The 21,315-nt window shown below is 38.6% G+C and overlaps 3 protein-coding genes and 1 long non-coding RNA gene across 10 annotated transcripts in view; 2 read left to right on the top strand and 2 right to left on the bottom strand.

Moving 5' to 3' along the window:
* The window catches only part of LOC124350283, a 212,576-nt gene that overhangs the window by 57,196 nt on the left and 134,065 nt on the right, over nucleotides 1–21,315 (top strand). The gene's annotated exons all lie outside the window — the stretch shown is intronic.
* On the bottom strand, nucleotides 578–2,992 carry LOC124349575 (glycoprotein-N-acetylgalactosamine 3-beta-galactosyltransferase 1-like). 2 transcript variants are annotated; one of them, XM_046800301.1, is made up of 9 exons: nucleotides 2,774–2,990; nucleotides 2,432–2,709; nucleotides 2,228–2,366; nucleotides 2,033–2,151; nucleotides 1,921–1,966; nucleotides 1,762–1,820; nucleotides 1,544–1,698; nucleotides 880–1,472; nucleotides 579–849 (listed from the first exon to the last, which is right to left on the bottom strand). In XM_046800301.1, exons 1-9 carry the CDS (start codon nucleotides 2,944–2,946, stop codon nucleotides 714–716), a joined length of 1,698 nt encoding a protein of 565 aa, XP_046656257.1. In that variant the 5' UTR covers nucleotides 2,947–2,990; the 3' UTR covers nucleotides 579–713. The 2 variants fall into 2 exon arrangements, with proteins under 2 accessions (XP_046656256.1, XP_046656257.1); XM_046800300.1 differs by having other exon boundaries at nucleotides 578–1,472; nucleotides 2,774–2,992.
* Nucleotides 3,467–21,315, top strand: part of LOC124350092 — a 32,887-nt gene continuing 15,038 nt past the window's right edge. Inside the window, exons 1-3 of one of the 5 annotated variants that reach the window (XR_006920386.1) lie at nucleotides 3,467–3,609; nucleotides 4,063–4,174; nucleotides 14,963–14,979. Coding sequence is in view for 1 of the 5 variants with exons in the window: in XM_046801104.1 (XP_046657060.1) it covers nucleotides 3,889–3,926; nucleotides 4,063–4,174 (150 nt within the window). In the remaining 4 variants the exon portion in view is untranslated. The other 4 variants (XR_006920384.1, XR_006920382.1, XR_006920387.1 and 1 more) reach the window with 4 other exon arrangements.
* On the bottom strand, nucleotides 4,203–6,514 carry LOC124349618 (F-box only protein 42-like). Its single transcript, XM_046800370.1, has 8 exons — nucleotides 6,228–6,514; nucleotides 6,026–6,160; nucleotides 5,751–5,962; nucleotides 5,508–5,683; nucleotides 5,262–5,443; nucleotides 4,952–5,195; nucleotides 4,678–4,882; nucleotides 4,203–4,609 (listed from the first exon to the last, which is right to left on the bottom strand). The coding sequence occupies exons 1-8, from the start codon at nucleotides 6,358–6,360 to the stop codon at nucleotides 4,292–4,294; spliced, it is 1,605 nt and encodes a 534-aa protein (XP_046656326.1). The 5' UTR covers nucleotides 6,361–6,514; the 3' UTR covers nucleotides 4,203–4,291.

The raw sequence follows: 21,315 nt of genomic DNA, 5'->3' as shown, positions 1-21,315 counted from the left end.
TAGCAACATTATTAGATTAGTTCGCTGATGTCCTAGCGCTTGACGGGAAACGTCTTCCGATTGACTTTCAGTCTAGTGTACAGAGTAGCAAAGCTAATTACAACTAAAGCTTCACCCAGGCTTGCTGTGTACGTCAGCAGCTGGTTTCAACATTAAGAAACGCCCAACATCAAACTGGGATGTACTGCGTTCAAAACGGAACGAAATCAGCCAGCCGAATTAACATTTGAGCTTGAATACAAGATAGATTGGCTACTGTTTTATATCATATATGGTATGTTTCTGGTTCTTGATAACCAGAACGGCGAGTTGTTGACAGACAAGGTAAAAAAAATGTACTCAGCTGAGGTAGTTGACTCTATGCTGACCTTCAATTAACGTTACACAGGATTTATGTAAATGTTGACTAACAGGAAAACGAGTTTACAATCCAAGAAAATAATGTAAAAAAAGAGATGAATTCTCTATAACATTTCGAGCTGTGTCTGGCAATATTCTTGATTGACTTTGTCGCTTGACTATTAGAACTAAGAAGAGCCTTCCTTTGTTTTAAATGTTTATTTTATTAATAGCGAAGTAAAATAAAGAATTTTGCGTTAATTGAGATTTCATATAGTAACCTATAGCAACGCCTATAGCAACAATTATCCTCCCAGACTAAAAGCGTTAAAAGCCCACAGACAAACAAGTATTTTTGAAAAAAAATTATTATCTCACAAATCGATCAACCTGCCTTTCTCCTTTAAATATAATTTTTGAAAATCTATAGGCTCTTTCTTTCGATACGCTTTTCTCTTATTATTGATAGGATACTGTTGGTTTGCAACTGAAACGTTGGGGATCACAAATGGTTTATTTAAAGCAATGTCCTTCTCAGCGATTGGCTCCGTGGTAGGTGCGCTCATCTTCGTAATATTCCGATGAAATGTTTTCCGTTCAAAAGGCACTTTGGGAGCGGCATTTGAAATTGTGCCATTTTCACTGAGTTTTAATTGTGGATGAGTGCTATGAATCACGGAAACATTACTAATTTCCAATTCAATTTTCCTTCTAATGAACCGAGAATGGGTGGTTAGATTTGAATCCGGATGTGGCTTGGGTGTGGTAGTCTGTCGGTCGATCCTTCCGGCTGACTGAACTTGGTATCGATTATAATCGGTTGGGAACTGCTGGTCTGCTGTTGCCTCTGCTTGCTCCTCAATAACATTTTCTTCGGCATAATTAACGCGGTTGTCTTCTGCATTTCTCTTCTGTGTAATCATTGGAATGCCGCCAACATTATTAGTGGTTTCGTTAGGAGCGTACCAAGGAGTGGCTGTCAATTCTAAATCCGGGGGTGGCTCCGGGGTAGCAGGTCGGTGATCGACGATCCCGTAAGGACGAATTTTGTAGAAGAAGAAATCCAATAAGTGCATCATCTTTGGATCGATGTAATGAAAAGATATGGTACTATCCGAACAGCAATCAGGACCCTAATATACAATGGTAATTTTTGTTATATAATATTTTCCTCCGCTTAAAGCTAATATACTTGTAAACGTACCATTAATGGAGGGTAGTAAACGAATTTCCAGTACCAATAGTTGGTAATTTTACGAGAAAAGTAAAATCTGTCTGGTTGGAAAGGAAAGAATCGTCCTCTTCCGTTAGAATCTCTAGTATCCATAGTCAAAACCTTTAAATTTTCCATGCATCTTCCTGTAAAATCAAATGAATTAATTCTGTGTTATTAATGGTAAACTCTTTCTTTACGAAACAAACCCATTTCAACATCTTCCGCTCCTTCATAGTCATTTTTACAGACCGACGGATTGTCGTAACTAAATAGGTCGAAAAAAAAATCAGAAAGAATAATAACTATTAAAGACAAGCCTTTAAGAATCGTCTAATAGCCAGCCTGCCAGCAGCTATATTATTTACCCTTCTTGAACGAATCTTCTAGTAGCTTCTTTACTCAAAACATAACCTGTTATTTAAAAAAAAAAAACTAGTTAAAACTTTGATTTGTATCAATTAAATCTTTTATCTATACCAGCACCGCCGCTGTGAAATCCCGCCGTTACATTAGTCTTATACTTGTGACCGAACCACATAGGCTCTGATGCGTTAAAGGCCGAGAGAAAGTAGCGCAGGTTCTCAACAATAACATACCTAAAATAAAGTCAGTCTCATTAATAATTATAAATGAAAAGTGATGAAAAGAGAACAAGTTTGTTGGGAATTATACGTGTCGTCATCCGCTTTGAGGAACCAGTCAACTTCGTTTTTATATCGATCCCAGGCATAGCGGAATGCCTCCCGAGTCTTGCCCCAGAGTCGGACTCGTCCTTCTTTCACGTGCAATTGGACTGAAGGCAATTTGGAATCTACACAAAAATAATTATTTAAATTAAATCTTGGTCAGAATATTTTATTTAAAAATTAAAATTACCTTTTTCTGAGCTCATAAACAGAATAACGTTGCAGCGTTTGCCCCATGTCTCTTTCACGGCTAGAGCTTTTGTTTCGTGATTTTCGGGAGACGTCATAATCCAACACAAGACACGCACTTTGTCGTAAAGGTCGACCGGATCCTTGGCAACACCTTCATCTTTCACTTCCCTTTTTTTCACCGCTGGATGGAATTCCTTGAATTCAATTGGCGTTTCTGTCAAAGTTTCATTTTCGTACGGCAGTGCGATTTCCGGGGTGATGTCTTCAAAGAACAATCTAATTTAAAAAATAATAAAATTTAGCTTTGTAATTAGGAATGCAGAATTAAGCAAAAACATACACTTGGAGAGATTGGAGTACAAATGAGTTGAGACAACATCCGAAAATGGCTCCAACAAGAAGCGACACAAAAGACAACCGACGAATCGGAAGTCTAAATTTTATCATATTTTCTAAACGAGTGTTTCTGTAATAAACTGCCGAATTACAGAACGGGAGCAAAGGGAAAGACATTGGTTTCAAAGTCAAGTTGGATGATAACTGAAACTTTGTACTTTTGGTATTATATTAGCTACCAGCTACGCTACCTGTCTGTGTCTGGTTGAAGAAGGTTAAAGAAGGACAAAAAGCAGTGGGGAAAGTGAAACGAGTTTTTTTTTCACAATGGATGATAACATTGATAAATAAACGCACTCACGAAAAAAGCAACTTCTAAATTCGGTTGCTATTAGTTCGTGCAGTCACCCTTTAATATATCGAATCTAGTGATTGGTGGGTTTTCGGGGGGTTCCAGTTCGCCAATTAACATATGTTTTTATCGATTTTTAATTTTTATGCACGGTTGCTTAATACAGCATCCACTCACGTGCGCAGCAGAAGATAACATTTGGAAAACAAAAAATTTCTTTTGTTTTAATCATTGATTATTTTTGTGGGACATATTGCTCACGAATTTTGCTTTTTTAAAATACTTCCTCAGAAAATTATGCAAAACAAAATTTAAATCTCACCAGGTGCCACGACGAACAAGAACAAATTCCATTTTCCAACAGGTTCAGTCTGCCACTTGATGACGCACCGAACGTGTGGAGCTCCTCCCATTTGATTTGGATTCCCAAAAGAATTCTCGTCAAGGGCGCCAACACATGAAACATTGAAACTACTTCCGAGAATAACGTAATAAAAACAAAAACTAATTCATCTATTCCTCTAATTCTATGCACGATTGGCAAACTTCGACATTGTGGTTTGACTAGTTTGAAACGTGATAGTTTTTCAGAATGATTTCCAAGCACAAGCATGCTTTGAGTGGTTCAATGTCCAGTAAATTAAAAACCCATTGCAAATATTTTGCAAGATTCTATTAAACTGCTGTTTTAATTTGGCTCAAATGTGGTCGTCTGGTTTGATTCTAGATAAGATAAATGCACAGAAACTTTTCTTGGTTAAAGTAGCATGTGTAGGCCAGGCCAACCACATGCTGACCACATGATGTAAATTGTTTTGCCTAGGTCTTTTCTTACTTTTCTATTTGCTCTAAATCGTGTTAGAACATTCATTGCATTTCACTTCAATCTTTTGAGCGTATTGTCTTCATTCCTTTCTAATACAATCTTTTGTCTTTTTTAGTGCATCTACATTTACATCTACATCTGGTAGTATTTGTCAACGTCTCCTCAACAGCATGGCTACCAGCTACCTCATCAAATCTTCCAGCTCAGCTCAGACGTGCACCAATAAGGTAGGAAATGAATCTCATACTAGTCCAGTAGGCAAACAAACGTCTTTTTATGGTATTGTACAAATCTGCGAACAAACAGCTATGGTCATTAGAGAACAAGTAAACTGCTCATCATCATCAGATGATGCACTTAGGAGCTTGAATAAAGTAAACTGCATTTGAGACAATGTTAGGCCCGCCTGGCGAATTGGTAGTTGACTGTGTAGCGATAAACTTTTGTACGCCTCCAAACACAATCAATTCTCCTCGCCCGTGTACAATGGAATAGAGCACTGCTTCTTCAGGTGAACCGCGTCCGCTTGTGACTGCATCATTCGGTGGTAACCATCGGACTTTATTCTTTGTAAGAGCTTCACTGATATCAAGCAGGCACAGACTCATCGACGATTGGTTGGAGGAGTTCACTTTGTCTTGTTGAATTTCACGTACCTTTCCCTGAATGCGTAAACAAATTTGTCAACTTCTATCAAATGCCGATCCTTCCAAATGGAAAAACGTGATACCTGCAACCGCTGGATACGTTCTTCCATTTGTTTTAATGCTTCCAGTTGTTTCCCTCGATTTTTCATTGCGTTTGGCCGAATTGACGGCTTCGATCCTGGCCGTGGGTGAACACGCACAGGTTCCTTGGGTTCCTCCTCTTGACGCCTTGCATTCAAATCGCCTTTGCTATTTCCATTTACGTTTCTTTCGTCTTGGACTCGTATACTGAAATGGTTGAAATAACGTTATTTGAACTGTAACCTTATTACGGAAATTTAACGAGCATTATTTTACTTATTGTTTGGGCGGGCTGGTGGGTTTTCGACCGGTGGAACCCAAACAGATCGACCACGAATCTGGGCAGACATGTTGTAATGGGATGCGTAAGCCGGATGCGGACTGGACGCTTGCTGGGCGTTTGGCCTTCGGCACAAAAATACCACTTTTTCTTCCACTTTGCAACCAGGTGAACACCACATGTGGCACGCGCCATGTTCTTGATTTTCCACAGACAGCTCCGTCCATCGCCATCGTAATCCTGTTTTAAAAAGAAAATACTTGTTTTCAATAAAATTATCTTGTTTGACAGTTGTGTCAATCGAACCTTCCATGTTGAGTAACCAAACGTCATTGAAGACGCTGTTGGGACCTCCACAGCCACCAATGATTAGTAAATTGTGTTCATTTAAAGATATTTGAGTCTGTCCATAACGACCTTGCGGTTTTGGTTCATCGATTTCTGGTTGAAACCAAGAGTTATTTTCTAGATCGTAGCACAAAATTTCCCTGAAAGAACAATAGAGTTAGGTTTGTTGATGTTTATTTCAATCCTCTGTTGAGTGTAGCTTACTGTGATGGCTGCCCGAGTGACAGCTGTCGTCTGATGCCTCCGAAAACAATCATGTGATGGCCATGAACGGTTGCTGAGTGACCGGCAGCTGAAGGTGGGGCTGGATGTGTGTATTCATAGTCCCATTTGTTGGTCTTTAATCGGTAAATGTTGAGCTCATTGAAAAGTTGGCAAACCTGTTGAAAATTTCAATTATTTAAAGTTCATTCTTTTTTCCTTGCCAAATATTTTGAGTAAATTTACTTGGTGGAGGGGGGAAGAGGAAGACTGTGTCCATCCACCGTACAAGATAAGAGAGTCTTTGTAACACACTAAAGTTGCACAAGCTTTGGGTGAAGGATAGGATCCTGTAGGAAGCGGCCTCACCCAACTTCTTGTTGTAAGGTTCAATTTCCACAAGTCGTTGAATGTAGTATTGGTTGATGTGCACCCTCCAAATACATACATGTAATTATCTGTGTAAGGAATTGAAGACAGATTAAAGTATTCATTTTCTTTTGTTCAAAGAAACCCAATACCATAATAGCAGGCAGCATGTGAGTAGCGTCTAGATATCGTTGTGAAAAGGTCCTGGGTGGACGGTAGGGTTTCCCAGTGAATGTTGTTTTCGTTGAGACTTGAGTGAAACCTCATTTGATGCTTGTTGACCACATCTGTAATGTTTGAGTGAAAATCGAGATTGTAGTGAGCTGGAAAACAATCAAATACGACATTGAATACCTTGGACGATTTCCAACCATCTCTTGCAGACAAGTTTGCACGATTGCAAATCACTGTAAGGCGAAACGAGTCCAAGAATATATTCAAGAACTTCGGTGGGCAAATTTTGGATGAAGGCCTCATCTTCCGGCATTCCAGTAACAACACTTTCGGAACGAACCGATCCAACACAGTACAAAGAAGTTTTTTGAATCCGGCAGAATTAAAAAAAAAAAGTCCACCCGGATACTTGGCGACTAGAGTACTGGTTTTTCTTTTTCTGTTGTTGTCAACTCTTTTGACGGGTAGTCAGCACCATCTTTCTTATTTCACCGCTAGGTGGCGTTGACAATCCTGATTTTGGGCTTTTTTCCACACAATTTTTGAAAATAAATAGGCGAGTTGAATAAATCAATGATCGTCTATTTTATTTTGACAAATGAAAAGCAGCATAAATCACGTCTACCATCAGAATTTCACTTGTTTTTTCTTTAAGTAAAACATCTGCCAACACTTGCGCGTCTACTTTTTTTGTTGTTGTTGTAATACCCAAGAGGGTGTGGTTTGATTTCCGTGTAGATTGATGATGGCCGCGCTCCATCCGTCATGATGTGTAGTTGCCGCCTATATTCTATCTCGCATACGTGACTTAGTTGATGGATGTTTTATGTGTCTACTATCTCTCCTAGCTCGCAAGGATAGAGGACGTGAATAGAGACACGCAATTTTTCGGTTGTTGTTTTCCATCTGGACCCCAGCTGGAATAATAATGAAAATGACAAATTTTGTCAGCCGTTAACAATTTGATTTTTACGCTAGTCGCCATTTTTTGATTCATCTAGTATTTAACATGTTTGTTTAAATCATTTTGGAAATGTTCAGATGATCCCCGCAGTGGCGCCATTTTGGAATGTGTAAGGACTCTTAGAGTCAAAAGGATCGGTAGAGATAACGTCAGTTTGCAAGTTAACAAACAAGCGAGGAATCAATCGAAAGATATGGAGGAAACGTGTTTTTAAGGGCGATCCGGTGGATGAATAAATAAAGCCAGGGGGGATGCAATGGGAGGGGGGAGAAGGATCAGCAGCAGCCCTTTTTGCTCCCCGCTTAAGAGTCTGTTTTGCTCCGTCGAAATACACATACAGAGCGATATGCGGCGATATGAGAGAACATGCCCTCCTATACGAACGACGCCGACGCCTGAGGAAGAGGAGGGGAAAGGCCAATATCACTGCGCCGCTTGCTGCGTCGTTGGCTGGTGTTTAAAAGACTCTGGAGCGTGCGCCAGTCACGTGACCCTATATACTGGGGCAAGGGCTTATAATAAATACTAGGCTATATATTCCTCTTTTTTTTTGTTTTGTTTGTTCCTACGGTCCTCCCTGCCAACTCTGTTGACTGGAAACAGGGCCGTCGTCTGTTTTTCGGCCCGTGCCCATCTATATACCACCGTAGGCCATTAGCAACTTGGCATGTCATTCAGTGGGTTACAGTTGCCGTTTGTATTCTTTCTTTTTTTTAATACTTGCACACACACAAGCCATACGACCCCCTTTTGTCTCACCATTACGTAACTGAGAACCTTGTATAAATTTCAATATTCAAATTCTTCTAAACATGACCCTATTGACTTTCTCCTCTAGTTGTTTTGATGGGCACCCCCCGTAATAATAATTTTATGCGTCGACATCGTGGGATATTTGCGCATTTGTTTGAACTGAATTCGTTAATGAAGGCGAGTAGCTAGCCAGGGGGGAAGGGAGTGAGGAGGATATTGATGAGGTGTTTTGACTTTATATGGCGATAAATTGGCCATTGGTTGCTCCGACAATTCAACAGTTTTCCGGATCACCCCCCGCCCGCTGTGTGTGAAAAGAGTTTTTCCGGCCCTGTTGTGACTATTGAGGCGAAGGGAAGGAGTTCATCGGGTCGCGTGGCCGGTCGGCCGGCCCAAACAAGAGAATCCGGGGGCTGATCAAAATCTCACCCCCTCCCTCTCTCTATTGATCCTTCTAGACTTTGATCCCTATTATGCCACATATACTGCTGTACATCGATGCGAGAAAAAAGAGCGAGCGATCGTTTGGCGGAGGTCAACCATTGTTTGCCGCCAACCTTTAAACTCTGTCGTACACACAAGCATCCCCCTCCTCTCATATTCTATATGTGTGTGTGTACAGTACATACACATAATATAAACACTTTGAGTCGCTTGTTGAAAGAGAGTCAATGAAAAAGGATCTACTATACCCGAAATGGGACAAGTCGACAGCAAGCCAAGAAAAACAAAAGTGGGAAATGTATAAAACGACCCGTAGGCTACCAATGTCAATACTCGTGGCGTAGGTTGTTTCTCTCTTAAAGTGGACAACGCATCAAGGATTAAATTTTTTCCCACGAAGAGGATCGACTTCATTGGTCACTTGGAATCCTTGTTATCCGAGTCAAAAGATGCAAGCAGCGACGATGAGTGAAGTTGAGTTTTATTGCGAGGTCTTTTCATTTGTATCGTCTAGGATTACGGAAAAGTTACATCGTCTACGACGCAAATCTGTTGAAGGGGAGTAACTGACGTTAGTAAGAATTTCTCAATTTCGCTGACGGTTAAAAAACTTTTATGGCAATCAGAATAATGAGCGTTGTTACGCAAATTTAAAATCACTGATTGACGTATCAATACCTGAGAATAACCTTGTATAGTTACAATGGTGTGATGTTATGTGCTATTCATTTCATTAACATTCTTGACGTCGTCGTAACGTTTATTATTCTGATATATAATCATTTCAAATAGATGTTATCATAGGCGGGTTTTGGCGAGGGTTCCATTCGGATATTTATCATTGAAATTTTGATCTCAAAGTTTCAAATAAAATATCTTCAATCAGACTTAGCCATTGATACTTGATAAAGCAAATGAAAATATCACCTTTTTATCAACCTCCTCTTATCTTATTAACATTGACTAGAATTAAACATTTCAATTAATTGTGTATCCGTAGCTAACTCGATTGGAATTGATACTTTCTCAATTTTTGTTACACTTTGATTATATCATCAATGTTCACTGTCAGAAATTCTAATTATTCGTGCGAAGCAATATTATTTTTTCAATCGAAGTGAAAAAAATGTTTCATTCGCGGTTTTCGTGAAAATAAAACGCCCGAGTTGAGCCCGTGGTCCTTCCCCTCTTGCCACAATACCACACCTCCCTTGTGAATCATCCACTTTTTCGTCAGACACCGTTAAACCGTTAAATATGGAAGGAAAATTTATCTAAAACTACCCTACACTACAAAATATTTTTCTTTTTGCAATTTTAATCATGAACGTTGTTGAGAAAATTATAAACCACCGATTGTTGCATTCATACCTGAAACTACCGTTTATTATCACGTTAAAGTGAAGCATTAGGATTTTTATTTAGTTTACCTACATTCCGTTGTTGTAACGTTCATTATTCTGATTAAAATTGTCTATGTTTGAAAGGCAGTTGGAAGCGAGACTACGAAGATTGTCGATATAGAGAAAGAACTCGTCATTCTAGTTTCAATCACCTGTATTCAGTATCTTGTAGAAGTTTCGGCCAACAGGCTTACCACTTGTTTTAATCAAAGTGAATATGCTTTCTTATAAACCGATTATTCTGTTCGTTACATTGGTATATCTTCAACTTTTTTAATAAATCCACATCTGTAGCGAATTCACTTTGACTTAATATTATCTCAATTTACGTAACACTTTGATTAGATCATCAATGTTCATTGCAAAACATTGAAATTTTTCGTGCGAAACAATTTTTATATTCAATCGAAGTGATAAAATTGGGTTCCGTCACGGTTTTCGTGAAAGTAAAATGTCCGAGTTGAGCCCGTGGTCCTTCTCCTCTAACCACACCTCTTAAATGAATCATCCACATTTTTTCGTCAAACACAATCGATTCATCATCAAAATGATTTTTTTTTCTTTTTTAAAGTACATTACGTACGCTGAACGCGATGGAATTTGAAGGATTGCGCTCCTTTGTTTTTATTGGTCCTTTGATGCAATTTGGAATTTTTGAGGAGGGAGAGCAGGGATGACTGCGTTGATCGGCTTGTTCCCGTTTCCGCGTATTGCGTAACAATTCCTTTTAACCTTTCAAATTTCAATAACCGATTGAAATTAAAAAGCCGTCGGCACGGTATGCCTTTAAATGTGTTACGCCACAAATTGAATTATTAGATGTGCCCGATCAGAAAACGAATGTTTTTAAATCGATAAATGCCAAATAGTTTCGGCTCATTTTATTATAATAGTTGGCGAATGGTGCCGCCCGCTTGTTGCGTAAGTGGTAACAGTCGTAATTCTCACCTCTGTTTATCTTTTATTGACTTATCTTTTTTCGTGTACCGTTATAACACGGATGCCTTGGGGCGCCTTGGGGACACTTTATAAGAAAAACATCCCACAAGAGCTGAATTTCTTGTTTCTTTTAACGAACGTTATCTAACATTTTAAATAGCATTGGAAAAAGTGAAGTTTTAAAGTGTGTAGAAGAATACGTTTCGCTCATCAAGGCTCATTCGAAATATGGTATAAATTGAGCTCAAAACGTCGACCATTTGATAAAAGTCTCTCAAAATATGTCCCCACAAGAAACTGAACCCATCAGTATACTTATGTGCATAGCCTCTACCCTTAGCTCTTGACGAACGGCCTCCTTAAAGTGGACAATGCAGGGATTTGATTTTTTCCCTCGAAGAGGATCGACTTTATTGGTTCCTTGTTGCCCTTGTTATCCGAGTCAAAAGATGCAAGCAGCGACGATGAGTGAAGTCGAGTTTTATTGCGAGGTCTTTTCATTTGTATCGTCTAGTATTACGGAAAAGTTGCAACTGTCTGCGAGCTGTGACGCAAATCTGTGGAAGGGGAGTAGCCTAATTGAAGTTGGTTTTAATCAAGCTGTCGTTTTTCTCAATTTCGTTGTCGGTTAACAATCATTTATTCACTGAAAATAATGAGCGCTGTTACGCCAATTGAAAATCACTGATTGACGCATCAATTCCTGTAAACTACCTTGTATTATTACGATTCAGTGAAGTAATGTGTTAATTATTTCGTTAACCTGCATTCTGTCATCGTAACATTTATTATTCTGGCTTTCAACCAGTCGGTTTCGTATCTGAGTCAACAGCGAGAGATGCAGACGTCTTCATCGTTCGTTCTTTTATTGATAGTTGAGCTTTTGAAGCGTAAACACAAGAGGGGGAATCAATAATTCAACATCGAGAAGCGTCAAAGTCTCGAATTCGAAGGGACTCGTCGAAGACAGATGTAAAATTGAACATAAACAACTAATTGTTATGAATCTTTCCTTGTCTCTCTAACAATAATTAGAATTTAACAACTATAATAAATGTAAATCCGTAGCGAACTTGATTTGACTTAATATTTTCGCAGTTTTCGCTACACTATAATTCGATCGTCAGTGTTCACTGTCAGAAATTCTAATTATTGGTGCGAAGCAATATTGTTTATTCAATGAAAGTGAATAAAGAATGTTTCCTTCGCGGTTTTCGTGGTCGTCCGAGTTGAACCTATAGTACTTCCCCTCTTACCACCCCTCCCAAACGAATCGGCCACTTTTTTCGTCAATCACCGTAAAAATATGGAAGGAAAATTCATTCATTCAGAACACAAAATTTTTTGCAATCAGAATAACGAGCGTTGTTGATGAAATTATAAACCACTGGTTGACGCATAATACCAGTAACTGCCGTGTATAACCGCACGATTGAGTGAAGCATTAGGAATTTAATTTCGTTTACCAACATTCCGTCGTCGTCAGGTTTATTTTTGTTTGGTTTTATTTGATATGTAGTGTTGTTACCTTGCAATGATGCTCTCTAAAAAATTGATCACTCAATTTTAGAAATGAAATTTCATACGAAAGATTTCTTCAATTATATGTCACAATTAGACATGGCCAAGCGTTCATGATCCCAATCAATATGAATGTGATAAATTTTAAATATCTTCTTCGGCATCTTACATTGGTTAAAATCACCTCTTTCGAATAATCGCGCATCCGTAATGGACTCGTTTCAACCTAATAATTTCATAATTTTCGCAGCACATTGATTAGATCATCAATGTTTATTACAAAACATTCGAATTTTTTGTGCGAAACAATTTTATTGTTCAACCGAAGTGAACGAATTCCGTCACGGTTTCCGTAGCCCTTCCCCTCTAGCCATACCTCCTAATGAATCATTCGCAATTTTTCGTCAAACACCGTACCGTAATGTATTGATTAAAATTTACTACACTACGTTGAACGCGATGAAATAATAAGAATTGCTTTTCTTTAGTATTATTGTTCCTTTGATGCAATTTGGAATTTTTGAGGGGAAGCAGAGATAACTTTGACGAGAGTGATTGACGTTAGTAAGAATTTCTCAATTTCGTTGACGGATATAAATATTTTTTGCTATAAGACTAATGAGCGTTATTGAGCACATTAAAAACCACTGATTGACGCAGCAATACATGATAACTACCTTGTGTAATTACGATTGTGTGAAGTAATAGGCTATTCTTTTCGTTAACATTCTTTCCGTTGTCGCAATGTTTATTATTCTGGTATTTTACCAGTTTTCCATAGATGTAATCAATGGCGGTCAATTCATGTCACAATCCTGCTGTACATTCTGAAACGAAATCCGGATGCCCAAATATCTTCAAAATGATTCCTACAACAAGACTCAGCCATTGTCATTTGTAAAACTAATGAAAATATCACCTTTATATGAAGCTCCTCTTCTCTTTAAAACACTGGTTAGAATTCCACAACTCAGAAACTATATATCTGTAGCGATCTTGATTGGATTAGATAATTTCGCAGTATATGCTACACTTTGATGAGATCATCAATGTTCACGTGTCAGAAATTATCTAATTTTTCGTGCGAAATTTTTTTTATTCAATTGAAGTGATGTGAATGAAGAATGTTTCCTTTGCGGTTTTCGTGAAAATAAAATATTTATCTAAAAAACAAATGAAATATCCACATTTTTTGTAAACACCGTAAAGTATAAAATAATTTTTTTTTAATAACTACATTACGTTGAACGAGATGGAATTTGATGGATTGCCTCTTTGATATTACTGGTCCTTTGATGCAATTCGGAATTTTTTAGGAGGGGGAGCAGAGAAAACTGCGTTGATCTGATGTTCCCGTTTCCGCGTATTGCGTAACAATCCCTTTCAATAAGCTAATTGATTAAAGTTTTACATTCGAGCCTGATCAGAAAACGGATATTTTAAATTGAAAAACGTCAATACGCTCGGCTGTTTTTATCAGAATAGTTGGCAAATGCCAAATGGCACCACTTGTTTGTTGCGTAACTGGTACAGTACTCCTATATGAATCATCCACTTTTTTTCGTCGGACACCACACCGTAAAATATGAAAGGAAAATTTTTCAAAAACTTCATTACACCGCATTACACTACAAAATATTTTTTACAATCAGAATAATGAGCGTTTTTGAGAAAATTATAAACCACTGGTTGATGCATTAATACCAGTAATTACCGTTTACTACATGGATTGTGTGATGCATGTGTATTTTATTTCGCTTCTCATCATTCCGCCGTCGAAAAGTATATTATTTTGACTTTATTCTTAATCGTTGAAACAAAGCCAGAAGCGAGTCTATCTCTATGATTCAATTGAGCTGCTCAAATCCACTGAGTGACCGGAGCCTCTGTAATTCCTGCTTATGATGAGACTTGGCTGAAGGCTTTGGTTGACAATCAATCTGAATTTGAATTGTTATAATTCTCTTCTTCTGACTCTAACATTAGTTTGAATTTCTCTATTCAAATCAACGTGCACCCGTAACGGACTCGTTTCAACCTAATTAAATCACAATTATCGCAGTACTTGGATTAAATCATCAATGTTCACTGACAAACATTCGAGTTTTTCGTGCGAAACAATTCTATTATCAAAGGGAATGAAAAATGTTTCCTTCGCGGTTTTTGTGAATATTTTCGTCCGAGTTTAGCCCGTGGTCCTTCCCCCTCTTACCACACCTCTCAAATGAATCATCCACTATTTCCCGTCAAGGTCTTTTTATTTCTATCGTCTAGGATTACGGAAAAGTTGTAACTGTCTGCGAGTTGCAACGCAAATCTGTTTGGGAGGGGAGTAATTGACGTTAGTTAAAATTATTCTCAATCGCGTTGATAGTTAATACAATTTTTTGTAATCAGAATAATGAGCGTTAATGAGTTAATTAAAAATTCCTGATTGACGCATCAATACCTGATAACAACCTTGTATAGTTACAATTGTATGATGTAATGTGATATTCATTTCGTCAACCTTCTCTCTGTCGGCGTAATATTTATTATTCTGGTATTAAATCAGATTATTTTGGAGAAGTCAATAGACTGTGTAAAATCCATGAATGCAATACGAACGAAGTGAAGTGTTCTCTCGTCTGAATTCACTTTTTTAGCACACATTTTTTTACACTAGGCTAATGACACTTAAAAACAAAATGCAAATATCTGCTGTTGATGAACCTTATCCATACTTAAAATAACATTGGTTAGAATTAAACATTTCAAATATTGTGTACCCGTAGCGAACTCGATTGGATATGATATTTTCTTAGTTTTCGCTACACTTTAATTCGATCATCAATGTTCACTGTCAGAAATTCTAATTATTCGTGCGGGGCAATATTATTTATTCAATTAAGGTGAAGAAGAATGTTTCCTTCGCGGCTTTCGCGAAAACAAAACGTCCGAGCTCAGCCCGTGGTCCTTCACACCCTTCAAAGGAATCATTAAAAAAAATAAATAATTGCAATCAGAATAATGAACGTTGTTGAGCAATTCAAAAATCACTGATTGGCGTATCAGTAACTGACAACTAAATTGTATAATTACGAGTGTTTGAAATAATGTGATTTTAGTTTCGTATTCTTTCAGTCGGCCGTCGTGGCGTTTATTATTCTGGACAATAATCAGTTTCATGTGTTGGAGTTTGATAAGTTTATTTCTTGAGACTCTTTTTTGGTTGTTTGGATATTCAGTGATTTGAAAAACCAACTCAAGCAAATATTGAAGTACAGAAAAATTCTCTATCACGCTTATCTAATAAAACGTAATCTAAGAATATCAAACTTTATGTGCAGTTCCTTTTCTCTGTCTACCATTGGTTAAAATTAAATATTTCAAGTAATTGTGTATCCGTAGCGAATTTGATTGGACTTAAAAATTTCGCTCTTTTTATAACACTTTGATTAGATCATCAATGTTCGCTGTCAGGAATTCTAATTATTCGTGCGAAGCAAAATTATTTATTCAATTGAAGTGAATGAAGAATGTTTCCTTCGTGGCTTTCTTATAAAAAAATAAAACGTTCGATTTAAGCCCGTGGTCCTTCCCCTCTTACCACTCCTATAAGAATCACCCTTTTTTCCCCGCCAAACACCGTAAAATATGGATGGAAACTATTTCAAAAACTACAGTAGGACACTACTAAATATTTTTTGCAAATAGAATCGTGAACGTTGTTGAGAAAATTAAAAACCACTGATTGGCGCTTTCCTACCTGTAATTATCATTTATTATCATGATTTTGTGAAACATCTGGATTTTCATTTCGCTTATCAACATTCCGTCATTGTAGGGGTTTATTTGTTTAGTTTTGATTGAAATCGGCGAATATCAGCTCAAAGCAAATCCTAAGAAAATAAGAATAGAAGTGTTCCAACACCCCACAACATTTACGATGAATTGTTGTATTCATAGTATTGATTAGGATTGCTAAAGGCGAATTATGTTAAATAATATAAACCGATGTGAATGATTAATTTTAATTCTCCTCTACCGTTCCTTTAAATTGGTTTGAATTCACCTTTTCGAACAATTGTGCATCCGCAATGAACTCGTTTAAACCTAATACGTTTACAATTTTCGCAGCACATTGATTAGATCATCAATGTTCACTGCAAAACATTTGACTTTTTCGTGCGACACAATTTTATTCGATTGAAATGAATGAATTGTGTTCCGTCACGGTTTCCGTAGCCCTTCCCCTCTAACCATACCTCCCAAATGAATCTTCCACATTTTTTCGTCAAACACGTACGTAAAGTATTGATTAAAGTAAAAAAAAACTTCACTTCGTTGAACGCTATGGAATTTAAAGGATTGCGCTTTTTTTATATTATTGGTCCTTTGATGCAATTTGGGATTTTTGACAAAGGGAGCGGAAATGACTTGCGTTGATCTGATGTTCCCGTTTCCGCGTATTGCGTAACAATCCCTTTCGCCTTCCGGACTTCAACCGATTGAAAATTAAAAAGCCTTCGGTACGGTATGCCATTAAATGTGTTACGCCACAACTTTAATATGATTAGACGAATTTTTTTTTAACAATGGAAATAATATAGCCGTGTTTTTCTTCCTTTGTATTTGAGCATGCATCTCAAGTTGCCTTGGGTTGAATAGTAATAATAATCCGCTGATTCGGGTTTTATCAAAGTTTAAAATAATTTGTGTCGATAAATGCTTTAAAAAATGTCAGTACGTTCTGCTTATTGTTTTTTAAATAGTTGGCGAATGGTGCCATCCGTTTGTTGCGTAACTGAAAAGAGTCGTAAGTTACCTGTTTATCTCCCCGTTGACTTTTTATTAATTTTTACCGGTATCACACGGATGCCTTGGGGACACTTTATAAGTAAAAAGAAACTCAACCCATCAGTATACTAATATACTGTAGACTGACCCCATACTAGTGTATACTAATACTACTGCCTCTACCCTTTTAGCTCTTGACGAACGTCTTAATTTTCGACGAACAAAATTGACGTCATTGCTAGGCCATTGTTTACATAATGATCGCCGATTATAATCGCACAGTTGTTTATTTTAATATCTTGCATGAAGTGAGCATCGTCAACTATTTTCAATAGCATTCCGTCAAGTAGTTGTGAATGTCATCAAGATGTCTCAACTGTCATTTTTTGTGGATCAAAGTGTTTGACATTTCTTATCTCATGACAGACGATTGTTGTGTTGATATTCCGGATGTGACTACGGTTTAATTTGTGACAACCATATTCGCACTTAGGGTGGGACATCCCTTGGATTGACCTTCCTTTAGTGCCTGCACTACTTCCGAACAGTACGAATATGGTGAAGTTCTGAAGTCAAAAGAAATAATAGTAGATCTTAAATGTAGTGTTCGTTAAGTAGGAAATAGTGAGACAGTGCCTTGTTACTGATCAATGAAACGTAGAATGCATTGGTGCGATGATGAGATTTTCTAATGCGTCGTAACGCTTTGTGTTGGTTTTCAATGTTCGTTTGAAATCCATGTTCAATTCATTACGTGACAGTTATAATATTTAAATCAACGAGGAATTTGGAAGTTTTCACCGTAATAATAGTTACATTACGGCATGGATGCCTTGGGCATATGTGAAGGCGAACATTTTTTTAATCTTCACTTCCATGGCATCACTATATAGGAAAAACACCCTTCCCCCCCCCCCCCTCCCCCATTAGTTGAATTTCATTACCATTAATACGTTTACCTATACCTATGCATGGGCATGCGGTCATTGGCCCCCCCGACTACAGCCCTGGCCTCAAAACGACTTTGGACCCCCTAACATTGGTCCCCTCCGACTACAGACCCCCCACCCGGCAACAGACCCCCCAACATTGTCCCCACCCCCTTTTGGTAGGGGGGGCTGTTGTCGACTAAATCAGCCGGCAACAGCCCCCCCTACCAAAAATTTTTAAAGTCCATGGTGGTCTGTTGTCGGTCGATCTAGTCGACAACAGCCCCCCTCCCTTTCTGATGGGGGGACTGTTGTCGGTCAATTTAGCCGACAACAGCCCCCCCGTTTACGTTGTGTTACATCATAGAACGTGGCAGGGACAAATTATATTTTTATTGATATGTACATTTGATCCTGACCACCGAATGCTGGGCTGGGATGGAAGCCACCGCCTGGTGGATGCTGTGGCTGGCCGGATGAATGACCCATGTTGTGCGGATGATGTTGCTGCGGAGGCAGAGAGAAACCGACGGAAGATCCAAGCCGCTCAAATTGAAAAGTGGTGGCAAGAAATTACCGGGTCCGTTGGCCGGTCCGTTGACCACCGCCGACTGGGTCGGCTGCATTCGATCCTGCGGAACAGCTAGAGGAGTGGGCGGGAAAGAGGCCGCCACCCACGTTATGGCCGGATTCATGAGACCTCCGGCGACGCCTCCACCTGCGATTGAAAGAATGTTGCAAAGACGGCCCAATATAATTTCCCAGTGTACTGATATCACATAATGTGGCGCTATATACCGCATCACTTTTCTCTTTCTTCTTTACATGAACAATGTCTTTTGTGATTTTCTTAATTCTCTACACTTCTCTTATTTTTAATTAGACTACTTTCTTCATTTTCATTGTAAAGAATTTTTTTAAATTTAAAATTACACAAAAATTGCAGCTGATTTTATATTTTTGCGCGACGCCGACAAAGTACAAATACGTATAAATAAAAAAAGGATTTCTATAGTAGCAAAGCGCGGTTACTATGACGAGATATCAGATATATGGTTTGTCCATTCGAATTTCGAGAATTTATTTTAACCTCCAAGCCGATTTCGACCAGATCTACTAGAGCTTCTAAACAACAGTCAACTTCTTTTGGCAACTTCAATTGGAGAGGTGATTGAATGAACAAACCATACATCTGATATCTCGTCATAGTAACCGCGCTTTGCTACTATAGAAATCCTTTTTTTATTTATTACGTGTTTGTACTTTGTCGGCGTCGCGCAAAAATAAAAAAACAGCTGCAATTTTTGTGTAATTTTAAATTTAAAAAAATTCTTTACAATGAAAATGAAGAAAGTAGTCTAATTAAAAATAAGAGAAGTGTAGAGAATTAAGAAAATCACAAAAGACATTGTTCATGTAAAGAAGAAAGAGAAAAGTGATGCGGTATAAACCGCCACATTATGTGATATCGCAGTACACTGGGAAATTATATTGGGCCGTCTTTGCAACATTCTTTCAATCGCAGGTGGAGGCGTCGCCGGAGGTCTCATGAATCCGGCCATAACGTGGGTGGCGGCCTCTTTTCCGCCCGTTCCTCTAGCTGTTCCGCAGGATCGGATGCAGCCGACCCAGTCGGCGGTGGTCAACGGACCGGCCAACGGACCCGGTAATTTCTTGCCACCACTTTTCAATTTGAGCGGCTTGGATCTTCCGTCGGTCTTCTCTCTGCCTCCGCAGCAACATCATCCGCACAACATGAGCCATTCATCCGGCCAGCCACAGCATCCACTAGGCGGTGGCTTCAATCCCAGCCCACATTCAGCATCGACAGCATCATCGGCAGCGGTAAGGGCGAAGCCATGGCCGCCATCACGTCCGTTGAAGCCGAGCTGAAAGCGACGGCCATGGCGGCCATGTCACCGACCATCTGAGCGACAGGCCAAGCATCGGCTGACGGCCTACCGTCCATCGTTGAAACCAAATTCAACTTATCCAACTTGTCCAACGGCGATTAAGATAAACTGCGCCGTTTGGCCATGGTATCCGGCGTCCAGGGCCTGTTTTAGTTGTTTGTTTTCTCTCTCTTTTTATATAATATCCTATCAACAACCCACTCTATACCGTTTGCGTCGTTTTTTTTTAGATCAGGCAAATTGAAGGAAAAATTGTAATTGCGTTATTATTGTATTATATTTATCAAATGTACATATTTAAAAAACAATAATTTGTCCCTGCCACGTTCTATGATGTAACACAACGTAAACGAGAGGGGGGCTGTTGTCGGCTAAATTGACCGACAACAGTCCCCCCATCAGAAAGGGAGGGGGCTGTTGTCGACTAAATCGACCGACAACAGACCCCCATGGACTTTAAAAATTTTTGGTGGGGGGGCTGTTGCCGGCTGATTTAGTCGACAACAGCCCCCCCTACCAAAAGGGGGTGGGGACAATGTTGGGGGGTCTGTTGCCGGGTGGGGGTCTGTAGTCGGAGGGGGACCAATGTTAGGGGGTCCAAAGTCGTTTTGAGGCCAGGGCTGTAGTCGGGGGGGCCAAAGTCGCATTCCCGCTATGCATGTAACCTATGCGTAACATCTTGACGCATATGCATTTGTTGCGCAAATTTAAAAAAGATCATATTCAAATTCTTGATGGGTGTAATCAAAATAATTTTTGACAATTTGCTCTAGTGAGCATCGTCAACTGATTTAAAAGTCCCCCGCCGAGAAATTGTGACGGTCATTAAAAAAGGCACATAAGGATATTGTGATGTAATGTATTGTTTGTATTATGTTTGCTCATGTCAGACTGAACTGTTTTTTAAATTCCGGGTGATGATACCGGCTTTTAAAGGACGTTTCATCGAACTCGCATGTAAGATAATAAATAAACTTTTTTCTCATCATCACTCTTCCGTTGAAATGTGAAAACTCGTTGACTGTGGGCACCAAATTATTGATTATTGATATGAGTTCGACTATTGTTGAAAACATGTCAACCGATCACTTGTAAATATAACGAAGGATAAACGGGTAATAGCAAAATTATTCTTTATAAACGATTAATCGTTTTAATGAGACGTGAAAATCATACATCCGTTAATGCCTTCTTCAAATGCATCGTCAAGCATTTTTATTGGTTTCCCATGCTCATTTAATCAGTATACGACACAGGGACTATCTCCAAAATCAGCTAGGGAATTTTTAAAGTTTTAACTGCTGATGCTGAAAAAAGGAGAAATGGTAAAAATACCTCTTGGGTGTTTGTCTCTTACTTTTTTTTTATTTCACCGAGCTGGAAATGCATTTGGTTCTTCACTTTAATTAATATAGCAGCGCGATTCCCTTTAAATATTTTAACAATGAACATTATTCGCTTTCGCAATTGACAGTGGATATAATTTTCATTTTTATTATCGGACAAGATAACAAGTGATTTCAGCCGATTAATTGACATCCGTTTTATTATTAAACATTAGGATAAAGACAATTTTATATTCTGGACCGTAATCCATTTTGAATTGTGAGACCGAGATCGAAA

This window comes from Daphnia pulicaria, chromosome 7 (assembly GCF_021234035.1).
Source record: "Daphnia pulicaria isolate SC F1-1A chromosome 7, SC_F0-13Bv2, whole genome shotgun sequence".
Lineage (NCBI taxonomy): Eukaryota > Metazoa > Arthropoda > Branchiopoda > Diplostraca > Daphniidae > Daphnia > Daphnia pulicaria.
The sequence above is the reverse complement of the archived record's forward strand: the minus strand, read 5'-3'. Positions and strand labels throughout refer to the sequence as shown.